The following is a 27,350-nucleotide window of genomic DNA, read 5'->3' on the forward strand; positions in this document are numbered from 1 at the left end:
CATCCAGCCCCACAGCTACAGCACAGGACTACAGAGAGGAGGGTTGGACTCAAAGTGGGTTATTTTTCATGGATATTAGCCAGAACATATGGAAAGTTTAGGAACATGAAGTAACAAAGTGCTGGAGTGTGACACAGGCAGGGCATCAGTGAGGGCCTGGCAGCCTCAGGCCTTGGGGCTCCAGCCTGGCACCGAGGGGCCGGTGCCATCCCACGGCTCCATGGAGACAGGGACACCCACTGCCAGCCCAGAGTGTGTGAAAAGTCAAAGTTAAAAAAAATGAGGCAGCTGGAATTACATGAAAAGGAAAAATCAGAAGCAAAACAGGCACAATAAAGAGGAGGAAGATCAGGAGTGAAGGATACAGAAGAATTTATTGAAAGCACAAGTACAGACTGGGCACCAACTGCTTCTACAATCTCAACAGGAAATAATGGAGCTACAGAAAGGTACAAAGGTTGTTATAAAATAGTTTTAATTTCATTTCATTTTGCATTACAAACATTCTTTGAAAGAGGCAATGGAATTCTGATGGTGTGTACACTTCCCCTCCCCACCCACCTTCCACAATACTGAACCTGGAATTGCTGTTATCAAAATATACAATACATCTGGTCACCATAAAAAACTGGGTTTTGCTGCCCCTCATGTCTTAAAACAGGTATAAAAAAATTATAAATATGTACACCCTTAGTTACTCACATTCTTTACATGCAAACACAGGATCCGAAGAGAGCACCCGCTGTGCTGGGGGCCTGGTCACCCCAAATCCATCTGTGATTTCCATGGGACACCCAGAGTGTCCCGGCCGGGGCCCGGCCCCGGGAGCCTCCCCAGCGCTGGGGAGGGTGATGGGGGGCACTGACCAGTCACCCCAGTGCCACTGGGCTGGGTCCCCTGTGGGAGGTGTTTCACTAGGGAGGGGACAAATCACAGAGACCCCGGCTGTGCCCTCCTGCAGGATGCTGGCAGGGCCTCGGGGAGCTTTGCAGGGACAGATCCCTGGCTCCAGCACAGCTCACCCAGATTTAGAGGTACCCAAGAGCAGCTGGGGTGATGCTGTCAGCGGGGGTCTTGCCCTCCTCGGGGTACCCAGCACACCACAGCACCAGGCAGACCCTCACTCGGACCTCACATGCTTCTCCAGCATAATTCATATCCTTGAGAGTCCAGGGAGGAACTACAGAAAGTTAAGACTTTTCCAAACACTCAGTGCTAGGCAAGTCAAGAGCTCCCACACCAAGCAAGGAAATCAGAACTTGCAACACTAAGACAATTAAAAAACAAACTTTGGTCCACAATTTGCAGAAAAACCCTGAAAAAAAGTACAAGATTCTTGTTATTTTTGCATCCGAACAGGTTGCAGGTTAGAGGGAAATGTAAGGCAACATCGGATCACACGGAATAGAAGGCAGAATGGCCCGGGAAAGAGTTGTAAGCCAGAAGAAAAATAAAAATTGTTGTATCATTGGGAAAAACTGATCTGCTGCATTCTACTTTTAATAAATTCCCTTCCTAGAACAACATCTGGGCTTATAGGTTCAAAAGGTAAAAAAAAAAATCTTTAGCCTGGGTCCTTTTCCTTCTATTTCTGAGCTGTTTGTGCTCATTCTCTCACACCCTCGGCTCTGCTCATCCTCAGCCACAACCTCAGCCTGGAAACTACTCCTGCCCTACAGCTTCAATTACAAAACAAAGAAAATAAAGTACAGTATACACGGGTAATACCACAAAGGAGTAAATTTAGATTACGTTTATACCATCTTATCATTCTATAAAAGGTACTTAAAACTATTTCTTTTGCATATAAAGAGATTAGAATATTTGGTCAACTGGAAATATTGCTAGGCACAGAGGACAGCAATGGCATCAAAGTATAATACAAGGATTCAAACAAAAGCTCAAATGCTGAAGACATGCTCTAAGAACGACGGCGGAGCTACAGCAGCCTCGTTAATCTCCAATTAGGGGCACAAAGGTACCTCTTGCAGGCACCTTTCTAATTGTGGGGTATCCAAGGATTCTCCAAATCCTAGCCAAGCATTTAGGTATATACACACACAATTTTGACAAACTCTGATTCATCTTCACAAGTGTCCCACAGCGGCTCTTTTGTCCCTCGCCAATGCTCTGTGAGGGCAGAGCCTGTGGGCTTGCTCCTGACACTGGAATGTGATTTGGCCTTGGGAATGCTCCCCCACCCAGACCTTAGCTCAGCCACAAAGGCTCTCAGGTAACTCCCACCTGAGCGTGCAGGTGGCAATGACCCACGAGCAGACTGGGAAGTGGCACAGGGCACACGTGGAGATTGAGACACGCACAGGGCAGCAGGGAACGACTGCCCTGAGTCACAGCCCAAAAATTTCCTTTTTATTCACTTTGCCAGCTCCCCCGGCTGATCGTCAGCCAGAGCCGCTCCCCCCCTCAGCTCTGCCCATCCCCTCCCTGCAGCTCGGATGTTTTCCCCAAAGAAGTTGAAAGTTTAAGGCACAGGACAGCAGGTGCACAGGTAAGGTGGGATCAACGCAACCGAGTGTTGTGCTGGGCAGGTTGGGAGCTCCTGGTCACCACAATCCTGACTCCAAGGCGCTACAGTGAATTCACACAGTGGTTTTAAGGTCTTTCAAGGCATGGATGGGTAAGGAAATTAAAAAAAGGCATCAATGTGAAACCTGATAAAACTTGTTGGGATCTGCTTTTTGGGGGAGGAGGAGCAGGAGGGGAGGGGAATTTCCCAGAGCAGGTTCCATAGTGTAAACTTGAACTTGTGATTTTTTTATTGGAACAGTCAAGATTGTTACCCATCACCGCAAGGTTAGCAAGAGGAATTAATTTTCTTTTTTTTTTTTAAAAACCGGTAAACTGATTTCTCTTTAAAAAAATAAAATCTCTGGTCTTTTAAGGTCACTTCAGCTGCATTTTAAAGTGGCTTTTTTTTTTTTTTTTCTGGAATGATGGAAGTTGAAACCCTGGTGTCCAGCCTTTTAATGTCAAGGCTGAACCCCAGAGGTTTTAAGTCAAGTCCATTTTTACTCAGGCCTTCCCAAGCTCTAAATGGTGGACTTGGAGAAGGACACACGCAGGTGATGGTTCTCCCCCAGGTCATGATTGTGGAGGTCAATGAGGGACTGAATGGCTTCTTCCACAGAGCCCATCTGGATCAAAGCCATTTTACGGTCCTTCCTGACAAGACACAAGTTTCAGGCATGTTTAATTCCATTGCAGGAACTTCCCCAACTTGATCCAAGTTCTCCCATCCAGCAAAGAATGATGAACCCCCCAGGTACCTGCAGCACACTCACTCTTCAGAGCAATATCTCTGTGGCAAGCACATGCAGCCCTACTGCTCATTCAGTGCTCAACCAAAGGTTACTCAGGAATTCTTTATTCCACAGTCACACACTGCTCACCTTTGAGCCTTTTGAGTGGAACCAAGTACTTCCACCCTTCCCATATGAAAAGCCCAGAGTAAGAAGAGGACATAATACACACAACACTTACTGGAAGAATTTGAATCCTTTGACCATCCCACCATTGCTTGAAAATAACAACTTAAGGTCTTCTTCAGTTACTGAAGGTCTGAAACAAAAAATTTTCCAAGTCACAGATGTTGACAGACGAAGGGAATCTCAAAAAACTAATTTTCGTGAGTTTTCTAAATTCCCTCCCAGCAGCCTCTTGGCATGGCAATGGGGCAGGGAGCTGGGTGAGCTCTCCTGACAGCAACACCGAGGCTGCAAACACAATACTCAGCCACACAGGAACTCTCCCTGCAGATACTTACGGAATATTGGACAGATGAAGAGTGGCAGAAGGGGGAAAGATGTTTTGGAAATTTTTGGAGCCTGGCTTCTTGAAACGATGTAGAGGAGAAGTCCCATAGTCCTTGGTCAGGCCGTGGTCCTCCTGGTTCTCACGGGGCAGCTGCACTGTCTGGTGCTTGGACAGCGTGATACGAATCGGCTTCCCGTGGAGCTTCTGCCCATTCAAGTGGCTCATGGCTGCAAGGGGAGGACAGACCTGACTGCAGGGTACTTCAGTTTTGTCCAGACACGAATTCAAGGCCAGAATTTCACTGCTGTCACAGACACCACACCCCACAGGGTCCCTCTGCTTCACTGTGCTCTTTGCCTACTTCCCTCTCGCACCCACGAGCCACCCCAGCCCCAGAGCTGCCCCACAGTCACACCCCACAAGACCTGGATACATTTGGGCCTTCTGTTAGAAGAGAAGAAAGTGCCAAAAATACCATTTTAACTATCCATTTTGTCCCTAACTGCCCAGAGTCGGACCCTGCCAAGCTTACCAAGCTGGGCCTGATTCCCATCGGCCATCTGAACCAGGGCATTATCTTTCTTATTAAATAAAATCTTCACCCTCTGCACATCACCATAGACTCCTTCAAAGAGGGAGGAAACAAGAACAGTCTTAGGCAGGGAAACAAAAAGTCTAATTCAACTTAACATCATCTAATCAATCCAACAGCAAAAACATCCATTCCCAACCAGAACTGATCTCATTCCAACCATGGCTACAATATTCTGCTCTAATTAAGAGAATTCTTATATAGCAGAATAATAATGGAACAATACATTAAAGAAAAGACATTGGGTTTCAGCAAAAAGCCAAAATCTTACTGCCAGAAGACTGGACAATTTCGCATGCTCTCACAATTTAAAACTCTTATCAAAGACATGCAAAGCAATAACCCATGCAGAACTGAACCAAAACCAAAAGCAAACTAAATTAAACAGCAAACTAAGTAAACAATGTAAAACCAAAATTATGCATTCAAAAATAAAAAAAGGCAAACTGCAAACTGTACATTTCTGAAGTATCAAAAAGTAATCTCAAATAAATGAAAAACAAGGTAATAAAAAGTGTGAATAATAACATACCGAAAAGAATAAAGAGGCATTGGGGTGTAACTCTCTTTAGAGAACAGCAGAGCAAGGCAGCGGAGGGACAGGGAAGAGGTAAGGAATCGAAGGGGAGAGCGAGGTTGCACAAATCGTCCACAACGAGGAAGGGCAGAGTCCCCGCAGGAAATGGCGAAATTGGTTGATGGATGATGAAGTTTTCAAGATGGTTAATATTGAAGGGCAGGTTGGTTTCCGAAGAGCAGGGTTTGTTTTATTTTTTTTTTTTTTTGGAAGGGGAATGTTTTTATTTTTTTGTTTCAAGCAACAACAGGAAGCAGAAGTACCGTGCAGTCAGTTGGCAAAGAAATTCCGGATCGGGGGAAGAAAAAAAATTCAGGGATGGGGAGAAAAGAAAAAAGTAGCAAAAAACACAGGTCAGTAAATACATAAGGAATATGTAGTGTTCCATCAGTCAGATTTATAGAATTCTACATACAATAACTTGCTTACAGAAACAGTTAATAGGTTTTACCTAGTGGAACACAATGATAAAGAAAAGGCATTTTTACTTCAGATATACAAAGGAGTAAGAGACAGTATCCCTCCAGAGTGACTTCAATAGGCTGCAATAACCAATTCAATAGCAATGGCATTCCCTAAAATTCAATTAAAAATATCTTCTCTGTTTACAATCATTGACTTCATGTCACAAACAGCTTCATTTGCTGCTTTGGGGTCAGGAACCACAGGAAGCAATCCATGCCATAATACCTGGCTGGGAAGAAACAAGGAACGTCCACCTTGGATATCAACCACTGCTTTAAACAAACAGATTATGTGGATGAGCAGCTGTACTGCCACAAATCCCACTCCAAGGTCTGCTGGAAACACTCAGATAAGGAACTGGTACCTTATTTGTAGAGGACTGTTCCCTTCCTGCTCTGTGGCCTGACCTCACCGTGCAGAAACTCAAAGTGCTGGGTCACCACAAGCTGAAATGTGTGGACTGCTCCCACTCTTGTGAAAGAAAAAAATGGAGCCATTTCAGCTCCCATGATTCCCACTCAGGAAAACCCCACGGCAGCGCAGTCACTCCAGGCAATACTGTCTCTTCACTAACTGGTTGTGGCACAGGTAAGTTTCTACAACACTGATTATACAGGCAGTGGAAAAAGTTTCATGTCTGTTAGTTCACAGCTTCAGTCCAAGTCCCAAAGTCTCTCTAGCCCAAAGACAAGCTGGATGGAGAGTGAAGAGCTCCTCAAAAAAACACAGGGCATGAAGTAACTGCTTGCTCCTGCCTAAACAGAGCTGTGAGAAATCTGAGAGGTGCAGCACAGCCCCTTGTCCTGCCACTACCATCCAGGCACCCAACAGCTTCCTGGGAACACACACTTGGAAGCATCACACTGGTCAGGGATAATGACCAGGGTAGAACAAACCAAAGATGAGAGTCCCTGGAATGGCAGAGCAGTTCCCAGGCAGCATGAGCAGCAAATCCCAAAACTGTTCCACAGCCCCTGCTGTTATTTCATGCCCTGGAGAGAACAGCAATGACAGGTAAGAGCAGTCTGAAACATGATCCAATTGGTTCATCTCATTAAGAGTTAAAACATTTTGATCATTCATCACATCCAGGCTTCCCCTTTGATCCAAAGAGGTTTTGTGGCGACTCTGCCATCACTGGTAAGTTTTACAGCTTTGCAAAGTGTGCACAGTCACACCAGTTACAGCTCCTCAGCAGAGCCTCATTACTCTGCTGAACACCAGAGGTTCTACACTTTCAATCCAACCAGATCCAGGGGCTGACTGAAGGAAAATTCAAGCCCCCCATATCCAATTCCCTTATGGTGCTGTCTTTCATTAAACAAAGTTTTTGTTCAAATATTACTTGCGTTGTTTTTAGAGAAATCCAAATATTTCAACTCACTCAGTTAAGCAGAATTGAAAATGTAAACTGTGAGCTGTTAAAGGGTTTAGCTAAGGAAAAACTTCCAAGAATCCTGGAAGGGGGAAATGTGCAAGCACATGGCAGAGGAAATACTGCACAGGTACAAGGTCAAGCTAGCAGGGATCCAGACACTACACAGAAAGAGCAAAGATCAGCATGAAGCCTCTCTGTAGTTCTGAATTAATGTATTAAAAACTACAACATGCCAAAGAAAAGGAATGGACATGGCTATTCTGTGACCCAAATGACACTATTCCATGGGAATGGTGGGGAGACTCCACACAGAAGAGGGAGGAAGGGACAGGCATTGTAGTCTCTGGGGCGACAAGAGCAGGCAGGCAGCATCCTTGGCTTTGAACCAAGGAAGAGCAATTTCAATCTGAGATGGACTTTCCCATTTCCCTTCAGCAACTAGAGTACTGCTCTGCCCTGCACCTGGGGCTGTCAGAGCATGGCAGCGGCTGCTCTAGCAGGGCTGCTTCCTTTGGATACAGCAGGATTTCACTTTCAATGAATTTCAGCCCAATCCGTGTTCAGAAAGTGAAAGCAGAGATAAGAGGAAGGAGAACAAAAAAAGTAAAGTTAGGACTGCACTAACCTCTGGGATCAGATTGCTAACCAGCAGCACGGAGTGCCCTGTCCCAGACAGGCCGGGAATGGCAATCCGTCCTGCTGCAGCCGCCGCAGCTGCTGCTGGAATAGCCAAAGGAGCTAGTGCTCCAGGAACACTTGGAACTGTCAGGCCTGGAAATTAAAGAATATTAACCAGTAAAGAATTAACAGAACGTACTCTAGTGTATTTGCTGCACCAGAAGGGAGAACAGCACACTCTCTGAACCATGCAACATTCCCCAAAGTGCCCATGTAATCCTAAGGGCAACAGGAGCCTCCGCTTCTGGTGCTGCAGGAAATGTTCTGGATTCTAAGAGGATTTGCTCTTGCAGTGCCTGGTGCTGAGCAGGTGCCTCAGCACTCTCGAGCGTGTTTCACAAGCAGCGGATGAGCACAAAGCCTCAGCTCTGCTGTGCAGGGCAGGTGTCACACATGGGGAGTGGGGAGGGTCCGTCCAACCAGGGCATGCACAACGTGCTCTCGTCACGCATGCAACCACCAGGTACCCTGTGCCACCAGCACCCAGCTCTCCTGAGTGACAACCACTGCAGCTGGATTGACAGGCATTCCTAGACAGCTCCAGTACCAGCTGGCACCTCCTGTACCAGCCCTTCAAGGGCAAGAGCTTTAGAGCTCAGGAGACAACTGCTAGTAGTCAATTCCATGGATTAATCCCCAAAGCAGCCCTTCTTGTTTCCTCAGCAGGGCTGGATGTTGCCAAAACAGCAACGCCTCAACAGCCCACTCTGCTTGTTTGTCGTAAGCAAGGAAATTCCATCATGTTCCCACAGAGCCAACATGGCTCGGAATGCTGAAAACCCCGGGATGGCTTGTTTAGGCTGGCACTCCTGCAAGCATGTTCAGCACCTCCAGTTTTCAGACTCTTGGCTACTTCTGGAAGCAGTAATCATCTGTTACCTACAGCATGAGCTGTGAACTTCAAAGTTCACCTTAAATATCAGCCTTCTCAAAATATTTAGGAAAAAAATGGACAAATTCCTTGCTTCTGACCACATTTACAGCTAAATAGAGGTCCCAATCTCTGTAATGACATGAGGAAATTCAAAGCACAAGAACTTGTATCTCCTCACCACTTCCCCAAATTATTTCAAAGTTTGCCTTTACTGTTCCTCCCACCCTGCTTTATGCATTTTCTTCCCATCACCAGGACATTGCTCAGAGGTGCTGCAGCTGCACACAGAATTTTTACTGAGGTGATGTACTGGCTCACCATCCCTTCCATGTCTAAATGCCAATATTTAGAATTTACATGGCTAACCCAAACAAAACCATCACTATTTTGATTTAAAACATGAAGGTGGCTTCAGCTACAGAAAACCTACATAAAATTTCAACTTACGAAATACAGTACCTGTAGCCTGAGGAATGGCAAAAGTAGGAGGAAAGCCAGCTCCAGCATATGGAGGAGAGATTATTCCTGGGGCACCTGGGAAAGATGGACAAATTATAAAAAATGCCCAACAGCTGGAAAACTCTAAACTTCACAGAACAATGTAATATTCTGAGCTGGAAGAGACCAACAAGGATTATCAAGTCCAGGTCTTGGCTTTACACAGGACAGACCAAACAATCCCATCATGTGACACAGAGTGTTGTCCAAATGCTTCTCTAACTCTGTCAGGCTTGGTGTTGTGACCACTGCCCTGGGAAGCCTGCTCAGTGCCCAGCCACCCTCTTCTATCTAATCTAAACTTAGCCAAAATGTCTTGATCTGCCCTTCAACAGAAGCATTTAGCTGAAAGCTAAGCCATAAAACACAACCAGCAATTCAAAAATGTCTCTCAGGTAACAATGGACTTCCAGAGATCACCAAAACAATTCTTGGGCAAACACCAGGTGGCACCAGAGGCACCGAGCACGGGATTTGGCACTAATCTGATCCTCAATGATCCCCAAATGTTCTGCCTCGGTTACACTCTATTCAAAGCATTTGACCAAATACACCAGGATGACATCCCCTCCCCTTCTCCTGACACACTGTCCCAAACGACTGTGCTTGAGATTGCCCAAAAAATCACCAACAGGGGTATAAGCAAAAATTCTATTTAATATTAAACTACAAAGGACAACAGTTGGCAAAATTCGTTGTCAAGATTCACTCTAGTACTTAAAAGGACAACTAAGGCACAACAAGCAAAAGCAAGCAACAACAAAACCAAACAAAATCCAGGCAATCAAAACTGAAAGGAATTAAGTCTACCTAGGTGTGCGTGTGTGTGTGCAAAAACAGTGTAAACAATGATGAAAAGGAATGCTGCCTAAAGCTCAACACTTCAACTTAACAGTACTTCAACTTGACTTATATCTAAATTTAGAGCTTAACCATAACAATCTGTAAGAGAAATAACACTTAACAGCATTTAGCCTAAATTATAACTTGACCTAGCTTTCAGATTTGCTACAGTAAATATGAAAAGGGTATGCACGCAGACAGAAACAGTCAGTGCAAGATAAGGCACCTTTGGAAAAATATCCCTCAGAAAGAGCTGAGCCCAGGTGGTGTTTGCAAGGACAGGTCTAACAAGCACTTCTCAGAGCACAGTGAGAATGAAAAGAAGCCGGGGAGTGCAGGTGGGAGGGTTCACCACGACACACACACACCCATGAGCTGGCTTTGTCCCGTTCCCACTTGCTGAGCACTCACCAAAAGCAGCTGCCATGGTCTGGTCCAGAGTGGGCTGGCTGTCCCCAGAGGGCAGGTCTGGGCGGGTGTAGTCTCTGCTCTTGTCATTATTGTACTTTACATTGAGACTTGTGAGCTTGGAGAAGTCGATGCGCAGCGTGCAGCAGGCGTTGTAGATGTTCTGTCCATCCAGAGACTGCGAGGAAACAAAACCAGTCCTCACCCAAATGCACTCAGACCAAGCTCACAGCAATTGCTCTCTGGAGAGGGAAGGTGTTAGGCCATCCCACAGCTCCACCTGAGAGCAGGTATCTCTGCTTCATTCAGCCTCTCCAGCAGCCTCCAAGTCACATATGGGAGCAATTCCTTCCCACTCTTGCTCTGTCCTTGGGTAATGCTGGTGTCAAGCCCACCCTGAGCTTGGATTAAACAAGGCAAACCCAACTGAGAGTAATCCAGGTATACAGCACTCACCAGTTTGGCATGCTGAGCACTCATGGGATCAGCATATTGCAACAGGGCCTGAAACTGGTGATTCTTCGTGAATGTGATGATTTTCAAAACTGTACCAAATTTGGAAAAGATCTGCAAGATAATATTTGCGTATCTTGTTATCACATTTCCAGTAAGATAATTTCATACTGATCTCTTATTACAAGCAGAAACAAAAGTCTTTTCAGCCTGTCAGCTTTCACCTGCAGCATTGAAGGTTTTAAACCACACTGTGGGCATTGCTTGACTGGCATCATGGCATCGGCCTAGAACACACCAGAGTGGCCAAACTGCTGCTCCCTAAGTACAGGTTGTTTATTCTGGGTTATTAAACAGGAATATCCACAACAACCTTCAGGAACTCAACCTCTTCCAGAAATTTCAGGAATTCTTAAATGCAGTCAAGCCTGCAGTTTAAACATGAAGATAACATTAAGCAATCAAGCAGACAGAAGCAACTTTCCAAACTGGCCACTGCCTAAATAACTCCTGGACATTGTATTTGTTTCCCTAGACGCAGCAGAAGGATGAGGAGCAGCTACTTTTGCTAAAACTTAAAGATAACCTGAAGAACTGTAATTGATCCAATAAAATGGACCAGGACTCAAATATTTGGAAATTAAAATCATGCAAGAGGTTAAAACTAGCAGCACTCCTGCAGGTGTATGGTCTCCAGGGGAGTCTGACAGCTCTGTCCAGAACTTGCACTGTACAAACACAAACCACAGACTTTTCAACTACACCAACGCACCGATTGCTGCTGCCCCTTCCTCCAGGACAACCTTCAAGCAGTTGTGGCAACATGTTTTACCTGGTGCAGAACATCTAGAGTGACAGGGTAGAAGAGATTCTCCACAATGATCCTCAGGACAGGGCTCTGGCCAGCCATCGCCATCCCTGCATCGACGGCCGCAGCCGTGGCGGCCAGCGCCACAGCCCCGGCCTGCACCTGGGTCACGGCTTGCAGAGCTGCTTGGGCACGCTGCAGGACCAAAAAAAGCTGTTAGACCCACACTTCTGCTTCCAAAAAACACACAGTCAGCTCTCCTTGAGCTCCCTCTCTGCTAACAGCCTGCTGGACTCAGCAGTGAGCAGAACAGCCAGGTGCGGCACATTTGAGACAGTGCCCATAAAGACCACCCCAACCAGTAAGGGCAAGGCAAAAATACAAACTAAATCAACCATGCACTACCTATGCTAAGGCAAAACCTTGCTCTGCATAACGTGTTGCAGCAATATTATCCCATTTTTTAGAAAAAGGGAAAACCAGGAATTTTCTGAATCCATCTCCTGAATCCTAGACAAGGTGATGAGACTGAAAGATTGATGCACATTTGCCATAGGGAGCCAGAAGTGACAAGTGCCTGGGGGTTCTGCAGAGCCTCCTACCATACAGGACTCTCATGCTCCAGCTGTGAGAGGCACCCAACAGCAGCATTCCATCTGCACAGCACCAGCTGCTCTGATCCTGACTGGAATCAGCTCAAAAAGCGAGAGCAGACAAAGGATCTCAAGCCAGCAGCAGAGATCTGGCTACGTGTGTCCCCCCCCCCCGCTGGGATGACAATGCAGAGAACAAACTGACTGCTTGGTTTGGAGAGTTGTCCGTCTTCAGCTCCTTGTGGTTGGAGAATTGGATGTAGATGGGCTGGCTCCGGAGCACCGGAGTGACTGTGGTGTAGTAGTTCACCATGGTGTTGGCTGTTTCCTCCGTGTTCATCTCTATGAAAGCCTGGGAAGTGAAACCCAACACGGACACGTCACACCAGGACAGCACCAGGTCACCCTGAACCTCTGGCGGAGCCATAACGGGACTGAGTTTTCACAATTGCATTTACACATGTGGTTTTGCACACAGAACTGTTTAAAATCCAACTAAAAGTAGAACAAATCGGGATCTTCCCTCTCCAGACTGATTTAATGTCAAGCTTCAGTCTCACCCTAAGATCTCCATGCTGTGTGTACTTAGATGTAAGTGTCTGCAGGAACATAAAAATAGAGCAACAATCCAGCCTCTTCACTTTTCTCCAGGGCAGGAAGCCCCCCCATTGCTCCATACCCTTAGAGGCTTCTCTCCTTCAGAAGAGAAATGTAAAGGATTGTAGCAAGTCACTGCAGTAAGCACTTCCATGTAATCACACCATGCAATATATCAGAGGCACATTTTCATAATTAAGATTAAAGACAATATTTTAAGCAATTATTAAAGTTGGCTTGCTTTTTTACTCCTTAATTTGCAAGACAATTTTAGTTACCAAATTAGTGCACACCGCCTGCATTACCCAAGAGTATTTCAGCCATACCCAGCTCATTTACTAGATCTGTAAAGGTGTCCTCAATATGCCACGTTACACAGTGGTAACTCAGCTGTCAAGTAAGCCCGAGTGAAAAAGGCCAACTCATGGTACTGCTGTTCAAATAATTCCTGGCCTGCAATTTCCAAACCAGGCCTAACTCTAATTATAAGTGACAACCAGTAATTATGGACTGAGCTCCTTCTGCAGCCTGAAAGTGGTATTTTCTACAGCTCATGGGATAATCACAGAAAAGTACAATAGGAGCATGCAGAAGTTATTGACTCGTAACACACGGCAGCTGTTTAAACAACTTGGAGTTGGTTTCCCGATGACAAACTTATCAAGCCTTTGACACAATCCGTGCTTCCAGTTATGGAGACAATACCTGGTTTTTTCCTTTCAACATCAGAAGATTGGTGACCTTGCCAAAGGGTAAGCCCAAAGAAATGACCTCTGCCTCCGTGACGTCACTGGGGAGCTTGCGGACGTGGATTACTCGGGATGGGATCCCGGCACTTCTGTTATCTCCTTTGAACTTTTTGCTGTCGTTTCCATTAGCTGTAAGAGGCAAGAGTTACAGCTGGTGAGAAGGGTCTGGAAGAAGAAGCATGCATCTCCCACTGCTGACCCACAGGCTCTGCTCCCCAGCCATTTACTGCACTATTACAGAGAAATTCCATAGTCTAAGTTAACTTGAGTCTGAAGATACATGGTTTTACTCTTTTTTCCCCCCAAATTACACGATGGGAGTGACACAGCCAAACACCACTGCAATGGAATCAATTCTCCAGTGGCCATTTCCTAGTCTGTGTAAAGCACACACCTACCCACCCATATTTTTAGTGCAAGTCTGAGCCACTAAACCCCAACTGGTGCTTCATTCCTTTCCACCTGGCCTAGTGCTGCTGGCAGACATCTATTATTATTATTATTCAGCACTGTCCCACAAAAGGCCTAGTAAGTCCTGAAAATAAAGAGATTTTAAAATTATGACTAAGAAGGAAAATCCAGGCCTCCTTGCAGTATTTATAAATTGCTGTGCTTGTTTCCATGCAATATTACCTGCAGAAGGAGAGTTGCTGCTCATGATAAAGGGTCCGTTAGTAGTAACACAAGGAGAGAAAAGCTCCTCAGCTGCCCGCTGAAAGAGAACAGATGAGAGGTAAATGGACAGCATTTCACTCAATTCTATCCAGGCACTCCTAAAGCACAACAACTGAGAAAGCTGGAGAGGAGTTGAGCACAAGTGTAAGTGCAAACATACTGAGAGTGGGCAGTGAAGCTCACCTCCATGAATTAAATATCAGTCAGATCCAGTTTGGTAATGGAGCAGCACTATCCAGTATCTCTTTTCTGCTCAGCATTAGGAATCTCAGGGCTGGAGTGTTGCTGAGTTGTGTGAAGCCACTACACACAGCACTGTGCACCAACAGGCACCTTCTCCTGTCATACGTGGCAAAACAGGTTTCTGACTACTCCCGTCCCACAGAATTTTCACTCTGAAGCTGCCAAAACTATTTGGGAATGACTTGGCAGTTATGAATCAAAGCTGTGCATTTTGTGCCCCATTCCTGGAAGTGTTCATACCCAGGCTCGTCAGGGCTTGGAGCACCCTGACCTGGTAGAAGGTACCTTCTGTAAAGTCACCTAAACCACTTCAACTGACCAGGACTGGTTCAACCCAAGTATTAGACACAAAAAAAAAAAAAAAACCACCAAAACCAACAACTCTAAGACAAAAGCAAATATGCCTATGAATGACTTCATAGCACAATCTACACTTGCATTCACATCTTACAATCAGCATGGCTTAATTTCAAGTAAATTACACGGAAGATTTCAAATTCCATTGTAAACAGTGAGCAAACATGATACTACAGATCTAACACACAAGAGCACTTTATCATTTTTTACATTACTCTTCCACAGAGGCGCCACACCAAAAAGCTTTCATCTATAGAAAAAAAGCTCAGAACTCATCCCTGCCTTGGCAGCTCCCACCCACCTCAATGGAAACGTACCCTGCTCCACAGCATGGCACCAGAAACCCTTATCTTCCACACGCCCTGTATCTGGTGGCACCTGCAGAAACAGGAGCTGTGCAACAACAAAAGCTCTGTGCACTCCCCCAGCAGACAGGCTGGAAAAGTAGGTCACTGAGAGCCCCAGAACACCCAGCTACAGACACATGGTTTAGATTTTTTTTCTTTCCCCCTCAAATCTTGAATTTCTCGTTTGACTACTCACTGCCAGCTCTTCAAAGAGGCTTCAAGGACTTTGATGTCCCGAAGATGAGGATCAGGCCAGGTTCCAAGCTGCGGTTCATGAGCTGCTGCTGGTCACCTGCAAGCACTGACCAGCTCCCACCACAGCTCTGGCCTGGGCCTCCTCCTCCTCACATGGTGCAGTCATTAGGAATGGGCCTTTTAACAGCTGTTCTAATTAGCACTTCGATTCCTGAGTGCAGCAAGAGGCAAGCTGGGCTGGGAGGCTATTAGACTGTGATCCCATCCTTTGATGACTCAAATTAAAGCTTAATTCGAAGGCTAGAAAAAATCCTCTGGTTTGCTGTTAGAACACCCCTGTGCCTGCACTGCTACTGCCACTCCAGCTATGGCTTTCTGTGCCATGGCCTGGGATATACCTGGCAGCTACTGACAAGAACCACTCACCAAAGCACAGCCCTACCCACAAAATCAGGTATTTCTGGCTTCATGAAGGCCTCTGCATCAGGCCTTAACAGAACTTGAATGTTTTAAAACCGCTTCTTAAATATTAACTTGTAAAATTCTGTGCATACAGAACTCTTCCAGTACAAATTGGTGTGTCTGTGCAAACATAGTGGGCAGCTCCTGCAGTCCATCATGGAAATGCTGGGAGAATGAGCCACATATTTGGCTCTCATGGAGGCAACACTAAGAAACTATAAACTGGAAAAACAAGCATTTATACCATTATGGAAAGAACTTAGCTTTCCTAGTGGCTTGTCTAAAATATATATTTTCTTGTGTATTTGAGAACTTCCTCACAGGCAGGGATGACAAGAATATCACTGCAGCCAGGCTCCACACGTCTGTGTCTCTTTAAGGAGAGCAATTTCCAATCCACTCCCCTCTTACCTTGGAGACAGCCTGTGCTGCCCACTGCGACCAGAGCCGGGAGGCAGAGGGGGGATGATTGTTCAACATCAAAAGCAGCAGCAGTCAATTTGTAAGCTTCCCAGCTGGAAGTACATGCAAACGAGAAGGGAAGACTGCCATGGTTGGAAAAAGGCAGTTATTCCAAAGTCTTTCCTCTATACACAGAAGTTTCAAGATGGTACATGTAGTACTGTGCAGTCACACCAGTTATTCCTCACATCTCCCAGTGCAGGAGTGGCTGCTGAAGTGTGAGAGGAGCAGACTCAGTGCCCCAAGGAGCCTCAGTGGTCACCCTGTGCTGCCATGCCCATGCCTCCCCAGCACAAGGAAGCTGCACGAACCACGGCGGGTGCTCTTCCTCCATTCCTGTTGGAGCCGATATCGGATAACCACAGGAAATAGTTTCATTTTTTAAAACTACCAAACTCGAGGCAAACTGAAACCCAGTTCTCTATGACCATGCCCACAGTAATGAGCACTCAACAGTCTCCATCAGCTCTCTGCCCTTATACTGCAGGGATCACCAGTCTCTTTCCAGACTCTTTTCTGTCTTTTCCTTCAGTACATGCTAGATACACTAAAGAGATTCTTTAAAACCATGGTATAAATTCAAATGTTTCATACCAAGTACCCAAGTCAGTAGAGGCAGAGGAACCAAACCAAGCCTGGTTGGTTGAACAGGTTTAAAAGAGCTTCTCACCAACAAGGCACCCACTGGGTATTTTGAATTATACTGGGAAAGACAGGAGAGAAGTTAATGATTCTGAAGTTTTATATAATTTAATTTAAAATGGAAGAAACCCAGCCAAGAGCTGTGAGTGTGCTTGGTGCTCACCTCTATCCACCCACAGCACTGCTCCTCTCCCTGTTGCACTCTCTCCGAGTTGCTCCAGGAGGCCCAGCTACACTTCAAGACACAATTCTTCAACCCCCAGCTCCCATCCCTGCTCATAGAGCCATTAATGACACTGACATTTCTGCTCAGCCATTCTTTCACAGCTGGTATTTTTATGACGAGATTAACAGAAGCCACAGTGCACTCGCAGCACATCAAATTCCTCATTTGAACTAACAAATCTCCTCTTCCTGTCGACTGAAAACAACCACCACTTCTGGAGTTACACAGCCAGATCCTACCTAGAGCAGGGTAGGGCTGTTTCCAGTACCCAAATCCCCAGTCAGCAGCACACTGGCACCAGGGAAACCCTGCCGGGAGGGGTTTCCATGCCAGCAGCCTCCTCTGGCCTGATGCTCCTGGCTACAGAAGGCCCCTTGCCCAAGCTGCACTAATTTAATCACACACCGTGCTCCAGCAGCCTTGCTGCCAACAATTCCCTCATTCTCTTTTCAGACTCAGGGAGAGGCAGGCTGCTGCAAGGTACAGCTTAACATTTGGCATCTCCCCCAGTTGTATTTTTGACCACGCCCCAAACTCTAAGCCTTGCCTTGTTGTAAAGTTTTAACAAGTAACACCTAAGAACTTTAGTCTGTATAGGCTCTTACTTAAAAAGCAACAGCTCATTCACATACACTACATACTGCCTCACTGCCAGTAAGATTTTACCTGGCTTACAATACTTTGGAATGAAGCCAGAGATTGTCTCAGCTTCTATCAGCACACCTAGAAGTGCTACAGAAATTCCCAGCTGCCCTATATAATCCTTTATCTACTTAAGATCCAGCACTTACTTTAAATGGATTACAGTAAGTCAACTGCATCCTGCCTGTGCTAAAGGCTAGCAACAAACACAAACAAAACCACCACAAAAACCCTCATTTCAAGTCAAACACATGATCAACTTTCAGGCAGAAAGCAAAATTAAAGCCAAGGCAAAAAGACCACGTGGAAAGGAAGGGGAAAATGACCAAAAGGGCCAGAAGCCACATGCAGGTCAAGCTCAAGATCTACAAAAAGCTGTTTCTCTCCATGCTTCAATGAGGAAGCCCTATAGAACAGCAGGACTGTCTCTGGATGTGGAACACCTTACACTGCTCTGACAGATGTGGGATAGCAGCACTTTGAGAGGGAAAATGTGGATTTTGGAGCCACTCAGGCCATCAGCTAACAGACACAGAAAGCAGAGCAGGGAACAGCAGCACCTGGAAACCCCCTCTGAAAAGAAATCAAAAGAAATCTGTCCTGTAAGAAGCCAGAGCACATGGGTATTGCTGTTCTTCACTTTCTCTACATTTGGAAAAATATTGTAGAGCAAATAAAAGATCACTGTAATATTTTTTAAAAAAGGAGTCAGACCACTGAGCTCACAAAACCCCTCTGATCAAAGAGGCAAGAAAATGCCTCTGAGCACAGGAGGAGCAAGTGGCTCATCAGGGGCTGTCCGAGGTCAGTCCCAGAGGGACGCAGGAATGCTCTGATCCTTCAGCTCACAGCTCAAATCTCTGTGAAGAAACTATTAAGAGAAATCCAGTCTGATGACATCATCATCATCACACTCATGTTACATTCCAACATTTTTTGCTGAGAGATTCGGGATTCAAGAATGGAACTAAATTTAAACTCCTAGGAAGGATGCCAGTTTTCCTTGCCTTCCACCAAAGACTCATGTCCAGCACAGCTCACTTATATTTCCCCTCTATTCCCTTCTCCTACCTCCAGCACTCTTTAGTCACTTAAAGTAGTGCGAAAAACATTCAAATTTGGGTCACAAACAAACTATGAGTCAACTTTTTTTGTGAAACACTTCTAAGAACACACACACCTGCATCCCCAACATTCTCCAGGAAGCTGGGAGGTTAAGGCCAACACAAAGCAGCTTCAAGATTCCACAGTGTGACGTTGCTGCCACTTTGGTGTCACCCACACACTGGACACACAATTTATCATTTGATCAGAACCAAAGCAGCTGGGATCAATTTAGTTCACTAAATTGTTCATGGCTGATGTACCAATTCAAACACAAGAACACATATAACATTAATCAAATTAAGTCCAACCCAGCAGTCAGCATATTCCATAGACAGTGGATCTGTGGTAGAGGCATCAGCCCTGGAGTTCCTAAAAGCCACCAGACCCTCTAGTGCTGCACCTGCTCACCCTGTGTGCTTTGGCAAGGAGCTCTAGTAGAGCTCGAGCACACAGCAGCCTCACAGCAAAGCCAGATCCTCAACCCACTCATCTCTCAGCCCCTCCTAACTTTCTTTCTCAGTCGTTGCTACTATGGAGACACCCTGCGAAACAAACCTGCCCTTTGAGCAAATAAAAGGTGTGGCCAGTTTAAATAGCCCAAAATTCCTAAACTCCAAGGGCTGCAGCAATGCAGTCATGCTGGCTCGGTAGGGCAGCACACGCCCAGGCTTTATGATCCACCGCTCCCAAGCTGAAATTTAACTACTCAACCTTGAGTTTTCAAGTCATTGCCACGGAGCAGCAGAGAGGCCTTGGCAAAGCTCAACAGAAATCCTATCAGGGAGAAATAGTGCTGGATGAGTCACTCCAGGAACACAGAACTCATGGAAGGACACTTCTGCCCCATCTGTCAGGGGGCCAGTGGAACACAGAGGTTTAGCAGGAGCTCTCCAGGCAGCACAACTGCACCTGAACTGCGGCTGTGCAGAGGCAGCATCACAAATGGGATGGCTCAAACACTGGCCCAGCTGGGCACAGCATCCACTGTGTTCTCACAGGAAGCTTGAAAGAGCTGTACCAGAGCCATGGGGAATGTGTAAACAAATAATACTTCCTCCTCTTGCTGATGTGAGAGGACAACAAACGCAGCACCAGCATACCTGCATTTTCCAGTCTGACAGTACCTGAAACAGATGTCAGAGACCAGAGTCCATCCCTATAACTTAAAAATGTGCAGTTGAATGAGCTCACATGTATTAAATATTCTCCTCTTTTTCTTTTTTAATCATCACAGATTGATGTCAAGGCAGGCCTGAGGTTTAAATCCAGTATTTTCTAAAGCCATTTTATTAACAGATGTATGACCTGAAGACCCAGGTGCACAAAGCAGCACGCAGCACTCTCAGGTGAGATGGAGCTGTTTGGCACACCCAGGTGACCTGATGCCACCCAGCAGCCACTGCCATCCCTGTCCCCTGCCACCGACATGTGGTTCCCATGTGTGCTCATGCCTGTTGGGGAGGCCACAAGAGCCAGCTTGTTGCAGCCTCTAACTAAAACCATAGGAGGGGACTGGAATTTCCTCACAACATTCTTGGCCCACTGCCTGAAGCCATAATTACTGTTCCCATGGCAAAGATCCTGGCTTCACCACAAATCTATGCACTCAGCCTGTATCACACTCCAGCAAAGCCTGTTTTAAAAATTAACTTTTCAAACGCCACACAACTGTACTTTTGGTTTCTGGAAGGGAAATCTTTCAAGCAGAGTTGGACTTAGCCAAGAAAGTATGGGGATTATTCAGCACCTAAACTATTCTGAGACTTTTCCAGTCACCAAAATGCAATTTCACTTAAAGAACAGCGACGTGTCACAGTTCATCCTCTCCCTAGTCCTGCTCAGAGTGTGAAGGAACAGTGATATGCAGGGAAATCAAACAAAGGGCAAGAAGACACAACAGAATGAGACCTTGATCAGACTACTTGCAAGAGGCAAATGCAGGGTCAAAGAGCACCTCAGAGCTCAAACACCATGCCTCCATCTTAGGGCCATACTTTCTTCCTTTTCAGACAGCAGTGAAATTATGGGAAGAAGTAAGTCTTAGATCATGTGTTTCTGATCTGCAGGACATTCCAGAAGGCTGTGCATCAGGAATCCTCACACTAGAATGGCAATGAGCTTCCTAAACAAATTCACACACTTTAAACTAAGGAGCCTGGAATGGCTACTACAATTACACCTAATTAAAAACAAGACCATTGGGCAGTACAGTACTCACAGTAAGCCCTTGGAACACCTGGGGGCTTCGTAAGTTAAAGAAACTAAATTTAATTAAGACCTCAGAAAAAATTTTAAGTGGGTGTAAATACTCTTGATATGTAAATTAAGGATGTGAGAAAATTTTTTAAAAAGACAGCAGTCTGCTTTTTAAAGCAATAACATTGAGCAAACTGAAAAAAACTTTCATAAAGTCTTCAACTTTCAAGTTAAGCTCAGCACTCACAGCAAGAAGCCACTGGGTGTTTGCTGTGACACATTGCTCAGCAGTGGTTTGAGTCACAGGCACTTTTCCTACTTGTCTGAGCCAGCTTTGGGACATTCCAGTCACAGTATCAGATCATGGACAAGGTTACTGGAGGCTCAGGAGCATTCACTGAGCATGCCACGAGCTGACAGATTTTGGGGACCATCATCTTTCAACACCCAAATTCCTACCTTCTGTGCACATACACATCAAGAATGAGTAAATTTACACCTCAGATTAAAAACAAATTTCCAGCTCCGATCTGCATGTGTGATTCGGTAGTTCAGCCAGGAAGCTCTCATGAGCACAGGTGACAGAATGGACACCTGAGTCTGTGCTGGATCCCAGAGCAGGGGAAGCTGTCTGATGTGGCAGAGGATGGGAGCACAGGAGAAGCTTCACTTCACTCTCAGATGTGCACAGACTCCAATTTACCTACAGAAACTCACATGTTACACCCAAACACTGACGAAGGGAATCCTATTACAAGAGCTACACCTGCATATTCAGTGACTTAAACACAATCAGATAACGTGGCTACAGCAAAAATCAGTTGAAAGCTTACCTTTACCAAGATGATTCAGCTTTCCTCCTTGCTTCTGCCACTCTTTAAATTTAGATGCAACTTTCTTTAAACCCACCTCATCTGACTTGACAAGAAACCTCATGTCCCATGCACAATTAATCTCACCCCTCCCTACCTGTTGTCTGGCCAGCACAGCTGTGGGTACAATGCTGTCCCATGCCAGAGCTGAAGACACTCAGAGAGGATTGCTCCCAGACCTCATCTGACTGCAACCAGGGTCTGGAATCCCCCCCAGATGGGTACAATGAGGCAGGCAATCCCACACCTCAAAATTCCAAGCTTCACTGAAATCTACAACTTCAGTTTCAGAAGCTTCCTGGTTAAGTTTAGTTATGTAAAACCACCTTTAAAAGTTACAAATTACACATTGTTAAAAACCAGGGGACCTTAACCGACATAAACCAGTTTCCCAGCAGACATTCTATCACACTGCTCTAGGGATGCCTTGGTCTACCTTTCATAATGGCTATGAACTATTAACCAACCTTACTGTCCAGGCTCAAGCCTCTCCTCCTTGCATCCGATGGCAAACTGAGCTCCTTGCATCAGTCAGCATTTTTACTTGAACCAGACACTATCATTAATTCAAATTTGAGATTCCTGCAGGAGGAAAAGTAGGAGCGACCTTTTCCCCACAGCTGGTAGAGCCCCTTCAGACCCCAAAAGCACTGCCAGGCTCTCTGTGCTTAACACAGCTCATTCTGTGCTTCCAACAGAAAGCTCTGCTGGTCAGCAGCACTTTCTGTGTGATGTTCTGTAGGGCTGCTGGTGTTCCCGGTGCACCAGCTCTGCTCCACTCAGTCCCATCCCACGACATCACTTCCCTGGCCCTTTTGAGTGGTCACTCGTGGCTCTCAGTCACTGCCTCCCCATGTGCCACTCAGCCACATCAACACAGCCAACACACACATAGGGCTGAGTTCACTGCAGTCCTGACCCCAGAGTTACAACACTGGCCAAACCAAAGCCTAACCCCTCAGTCCACTCTGGCCTTGCACGTTCCAGCTCGGCGTTTCACGGCACCGGTGCTGATCCCGTGAACGTGACGCCTGTTGCCACCCACGGCCGATAAGGAGCCTCCTGTCAGCACTTTGAGTTTAGGGCTAAAGCTGCCCTTTCCAAACCTGAGAGTAGAAGGGCAAAGGTCATATTTACTGTACTCACAGGAGATAAAAATCAGCTGCTAAACCCTCCCTTTTGTGGCAGAAGGATTTTTGACATATAACTGAGCAGTTAGGAATTCACACAAACAAAGGAAATGGGAGTTCTCCAAAGGAAAAGGACCAGTTTCTTCATGGAGAAGCATTGTCTAGCACACAAGTAACAAGCATGGCTTGACATTTTAGCAAGGGAAAGGGCTGTTTCTAAGTGCAATAAAGTTGATCATCAATGCCTAAAGGACAAGGGCTAAATGCTGAGCCATAAGTTTTAAATGCACATGAAACTGAATTACCTTCTGGTTAAAACTGATTTATGTGGTACCAGAAATAACCCTTTACAGCTGAAGATCTACATTTGGTGAGGCTAAAACCAGGTCAGATGCTGAGCAGTGTAAAAAGAGAGAAAAAGTGAGAAGTGCCTACCTTTGTACCAACTGTTATATCTTGGACAATGCTGTAGAAAAAAGAAAGAAAAGGATTAAAAAAGTTAGATAGGTTTGCCACAAAAATCCAGCATAGTTTACAGTAGTAAGAAAAAAGCAAGTCAAAGTGCACAGTTGTCTTTGCAGGTGAGCCAAGGACAGTTTATACAAGGAAAAATTATTAGATGGTGATGGTGGAGACCCAAGACCCAGCAGTGCCAGAAAACTGCAGCTCTCCCACTCCCTACAGCAGCACCTGCTCCTCCTGCAAGGGCACGGGGTGGGGGTGAAATCCCCCAAGCCCAGCAACGTGACCTCAACTCTGACCACACCGAGAGGAAAAGCATCACGAGTCAGCTCTGTCACCAACATCCCCTTCTGAGGTTCCTGTCCCCGACAGCCACAGAGCCCTGGCCAGGCTCTAGCACGGCTGAAGAGACCGACACCAGAGCTCAGGTGGTCCCAGGGACAGAGCCCACTGTCCCAGCAGAGAAGGAGCCAGGGCTCACAGCAGCCCTCATGCCACACCAGCACTGCCAGAGCAGGGCCAGAGCAGGGCCAGACCAACAGAGTGCCCGAGTTCAAGGCAATCCCAGCCTGGGGTACGCCCTACATGGAATTCCTCTATCAATTCTACAAAGAAACCCCAGTTATTAAATTCTACCTTAGACACTTAAGCCTCCTAAAATGAAGACTTTCTGATTAACTAAGATGAAAAAGAGCACCACGCAGCACTGAACACTCTACACCACAACACACACCTCCTTACAGCAGTGTCCACCAACGCAGCCAGAATGGCTTGCCTACAGCCTGGCATGTTGGACCCAGGTGATCTTCCAGAGCCTTAGAGCACCTCCATGTTACTGTTTCATGGGAGTGCTCCAGAAGCTTAAGAATTTAGTTATACCCTTGCACTGGCGGTTGTATTTTTTTGGTAATAAATGCCAACCTCCTGCAAAGCAGTAACACAAAATGTAGAGCAGAAAGGAGCTCTTTGGACTGCCATGGACACAGCCCTGCCTGGTTCAGCTCCTCTCAAAGAGCTGCCCGTAATTCCAGAGCACAGGATGCAGCAGCTGACTGACCTGCAGCAGCTCCACAGAGCAGGGGGACACCCAGGAGGTAGGGCAGTCCTTCTCGAACCAGCAGTAAGAAACCTGAAGTACAACTCTACATAGTGAATTAATGCAAGAAAACTTGCATTTACTAGTTCTTGCTTGCCCCCTCTCCTGCAGGAATCCATAACTTGCACCGAAGCCCTGTGCCGATCTTTTAGGCCGCTCGAGTGTCCCCAGAAGCGCAGCCCCAGCAGGAGCCAGCTCAGCTCCTCACACTTCCTCTTCCCCACAACCTGCCGTGTCATCATAACCCAGCTCTGCAGCTGGAGCCACAGCCCGGCCAACGGCTGCTGCGGGAAGCCACGCCACAGCTCCGGATTTTCCAGGGAAGTCCTGGGAGAGGCCGGGCCTGACACGGCCCGGCGCTGGTCACCCGCCGGGCAGATGGGCTGGCTGCACTCGAGGGTCAGCTCTAATGAACTAATGAAACCCATCTGCATGGAGCACTTCAAGGAACCAGCATCCCTAAACACAGCACACATTCCACAGCTAACACATAAACACTAATCCAGGCATTTCCAGAACCTTAAAAAAAACCCTACTGCCAACAAAGCACAGTAAGAACAGGGAATGCCCCACATTTCCCAAACTCCCGAACTTACCCCAGAGCAGTTTCTCCCACTTCCTGTTCCTCCTGTGGGCCTCTCACACAGGAAATGTTTTACAGAAAGTCCCTTAGCAGGGGATGGCATTTAGAAGTATGCAACAGGAAGAGTCATTTTATTTGCCAAGAGCTATCGATTCCTGGGATATTGTTGTAACCCACTTGATAACTCATTTCACATGAAACAAGCTTCAACAGTTATTTCAGAATTTTTATTCAAAAAATGTGCAACGTATTTCCAGTCCACACACCCCCTCAGTAAATTATCCCAAACTTCCTTCTGTCCTGCACATCAGCCTTCAGCAGGAGATTAAAACTCAGTTCCAGAAGAAGAGGCAATAAAGCCTTTCATAAAAATTATTCTTCCCGTGGAAAAATGAGATAATTCCTATGCAATAAGAGGAAAAATTAAGCAGCACCAGTAAAACCTCCAGGTCATTTTCCATAGCAGGATTGTCCATAAGGACTCCTCGCATGTTTTAACAAAGCAACTTATTCAAAGGGGATCATTTAGGCACAGCTCAGGATCACTTTTGGGAGAAGGAGATGGGAGCAGCCTTGAGCCAGGGGCCACTCGCTGCCAACTCAGCAAGAACCTAAAACGGTTTTCCGAAGCAGCTTTTGAAGTTTCAGTAGGAGTCAGGAGACACTTTTACAGGGCAAACGGATCCTGCACCAGGATCTCCAAAAGATATGGGGCAACCAAGTCTCATGTGTTAACTACAACTTCTACATTTAAACAGCAACTACTTTAACACGCACAAAACATCCGCCTACCCTGAAACTACAGCTGATAACAAACCGACTTTTGCCACTAGCATGTGTGATCTCATGTGCTGAGAATTCGTTGAGTTTGTTGGATTTTTTTTTTAATAGTATCATTCAACGCGGTGAGCAACTAGTTAAAAGCAGCAGAGCGATCCTGGACTGCAAAAATTGTAAGATACAGTACTTTGATGGGTTTTAAGATGGAAACAACACTGAGACGCCACCTTTTCAGCGTGTAAAAAAGCCCAGACATGTGACTACGCCCAGACCAGTGTTCTGAGGCAGAAAGCGAGAAGGCACTAATTTGGGCTTCCCGTACTTACGGCTCAGGGAAAACAAACTGCTTACTCGGAGGCCTTTAGAAATATTTAACTACTGCGCGCTAGAAGAAACAAAAAACCACATCACTAAAAAAAAACCCCACGCCAGACAGGAGAAAAGAAGAGCGGAGAGCTCGTTTTCGAGAGAGATCCCCTGATAAAACACCCGCTTCAGAGCGAACTCTGCCGCAGAGAGGCCCCGCCGGGCGGTGGTTAGAGAAGAATCGACGGTGCCCAAGATAAAAGTTGAGCTCTGGAAACTCCCCGAGTCCCAGCGTGCGGAGGGAAGTTTTCCTTCCCGGAGTTGCGCGGGACAACAGGAGCGGGGCCGGGCTGTACCTGCGGCGCTCAGGTGAGGCGGCGAAGGAGCCCTGCCCGCCCTCCTCCTCCCTCCCTTGCCAAACTTTGGGCGAGCGAGAACCGGTCACAAAAGGAGCCCAGCGAGAGCCGCCCCCGCCCGCGGAAGCGCCAGACAATGGCAGCGAGCGCGGCCGTGAATCACCGCCCGCCGCCCGCCAGGTGCGCCCGCCCCGCCCGCTCCACCCCCGCGCCCCCCGCCCGCCCCCGCGGCGCTCCCGGACCGCCGCTCCCGGATGAGCCCCGACGGGTCCCCGTGAGCCCCGCCAAGCCGGCAGCCCCAGAGCTCCCCTCGGCTCCCCTCGGCCGGGACCCCCGGAGCCCCTCCGGGCGGGACCCCCGAGCTCTCCCCGGCCGGGACCCGCGGTGCGGTGGAGCGCACGCGGGGCCGGCACGCACGAGGCGGCGCACACCGGGGCTGCCCCCGTTTCCCCCGCCGCCCGTGGGGAGCGGTCCGAGCAAGGGGGGGCGGCCCTCACACGAGACCCCCCCACCGCCGCCCCGCCCGCCCTGGCCGCGCCCGTGGGCCCCCACAGGTATCGCCCCAACTCCCGGTGCGGGTACTCGACCCGGGCGCGCCCGCAGCACGGGAGGGGCCCGGCAGCGCCGCTCGCGGCCCCGGCGCGGCGCCGGGCGGGACTCACCCGTCCATTGCACACGGAGACGACCCGTCGGGAGCGGAGTGGAGGCGCCGCAATAGCGGGATGAGCGAGACCGCTCCGTGTTATAGACTCACAAAATGGCGGCGCCGCCCGGCCCGCGTCGCCCGCGCCGGCGCTCCATTGGCCGGCGGAGCTGTCACCCTGACGAGGGGGCGGGACCGCCTGCCTCCCGGGGTTGGCGCCCTGACTCCCCGCGCGAAGCCGATTGGCCGCGCGCGGGGCAAGGGGCGGGGCGAGTCGTCGG

General features: G+C 47.3%; 1 protein-coding gene across 2 annotated transcripts; it reads right to left on the reverse strand.

The window, feature by feature from the left end:
• Positions 1-458: 458 nt before the first annotated feature.
• Positions 459-27,217, reverse strand: PTBP1 (polypyrimidine tract binding protein 1). Of its 2 annotated transcripts, XM_030256614.4 has the most exons (15): positions 27,089-27,217; positions 23,279-23,309; positions 13,921-13,999; positions 13,244-13,416; positions 12,147-12,293; positions 11,373-11,543; positions 10,544-10,654; positions 10,091-10,265; positions 8,798-8,872; positions 7,412-7,557; positions 4,899-4,932; positions 4,307-4,399; positions 3,785-4,001; positions 3,502-3,579; positions 459-3,183 (listed from the first exon to the last, which is right to left on the reverse strand). In XM_030256614.4, the coding sequence occupies exons 1-15, from the start codon at positions 27,094-27,096 to the stop codon at positions 3,051-3,053; spliced, it is 1,671 nt and encodes a 556-aa protein (XP_030112474.1). In that variant the 5' UTR covers positions 27,097-27,217; the 3' UTR covers positions 459-3,050. The 2 variants fall into 2 exon arrangements, with proteins under 2 accessions (XP_030112474.1, XP_030112475.1); XM_030256615.4 differs by lacking the exon at positions 23,279-23,309 and having other exon boundaries at positions 27,089-27,216.
• Between the last annotated feature and the right edge of the window lie 133 nt (positions 27,218-27,350).

This window comes from Taeniopygia guttata, chromosome 28 (assembly GCF_048771995.1).
Source record: "Taeniopygia guttata chromosome 28, bTaeGut7.mat, whole genome shotgun sequence".
Taxonomy (NCBI): Eukaryota; Metazoa; Chordata; class Aves; order Passeriformes; family Estrildidae; genus Taeniopygia; species Taeniopygia guttata.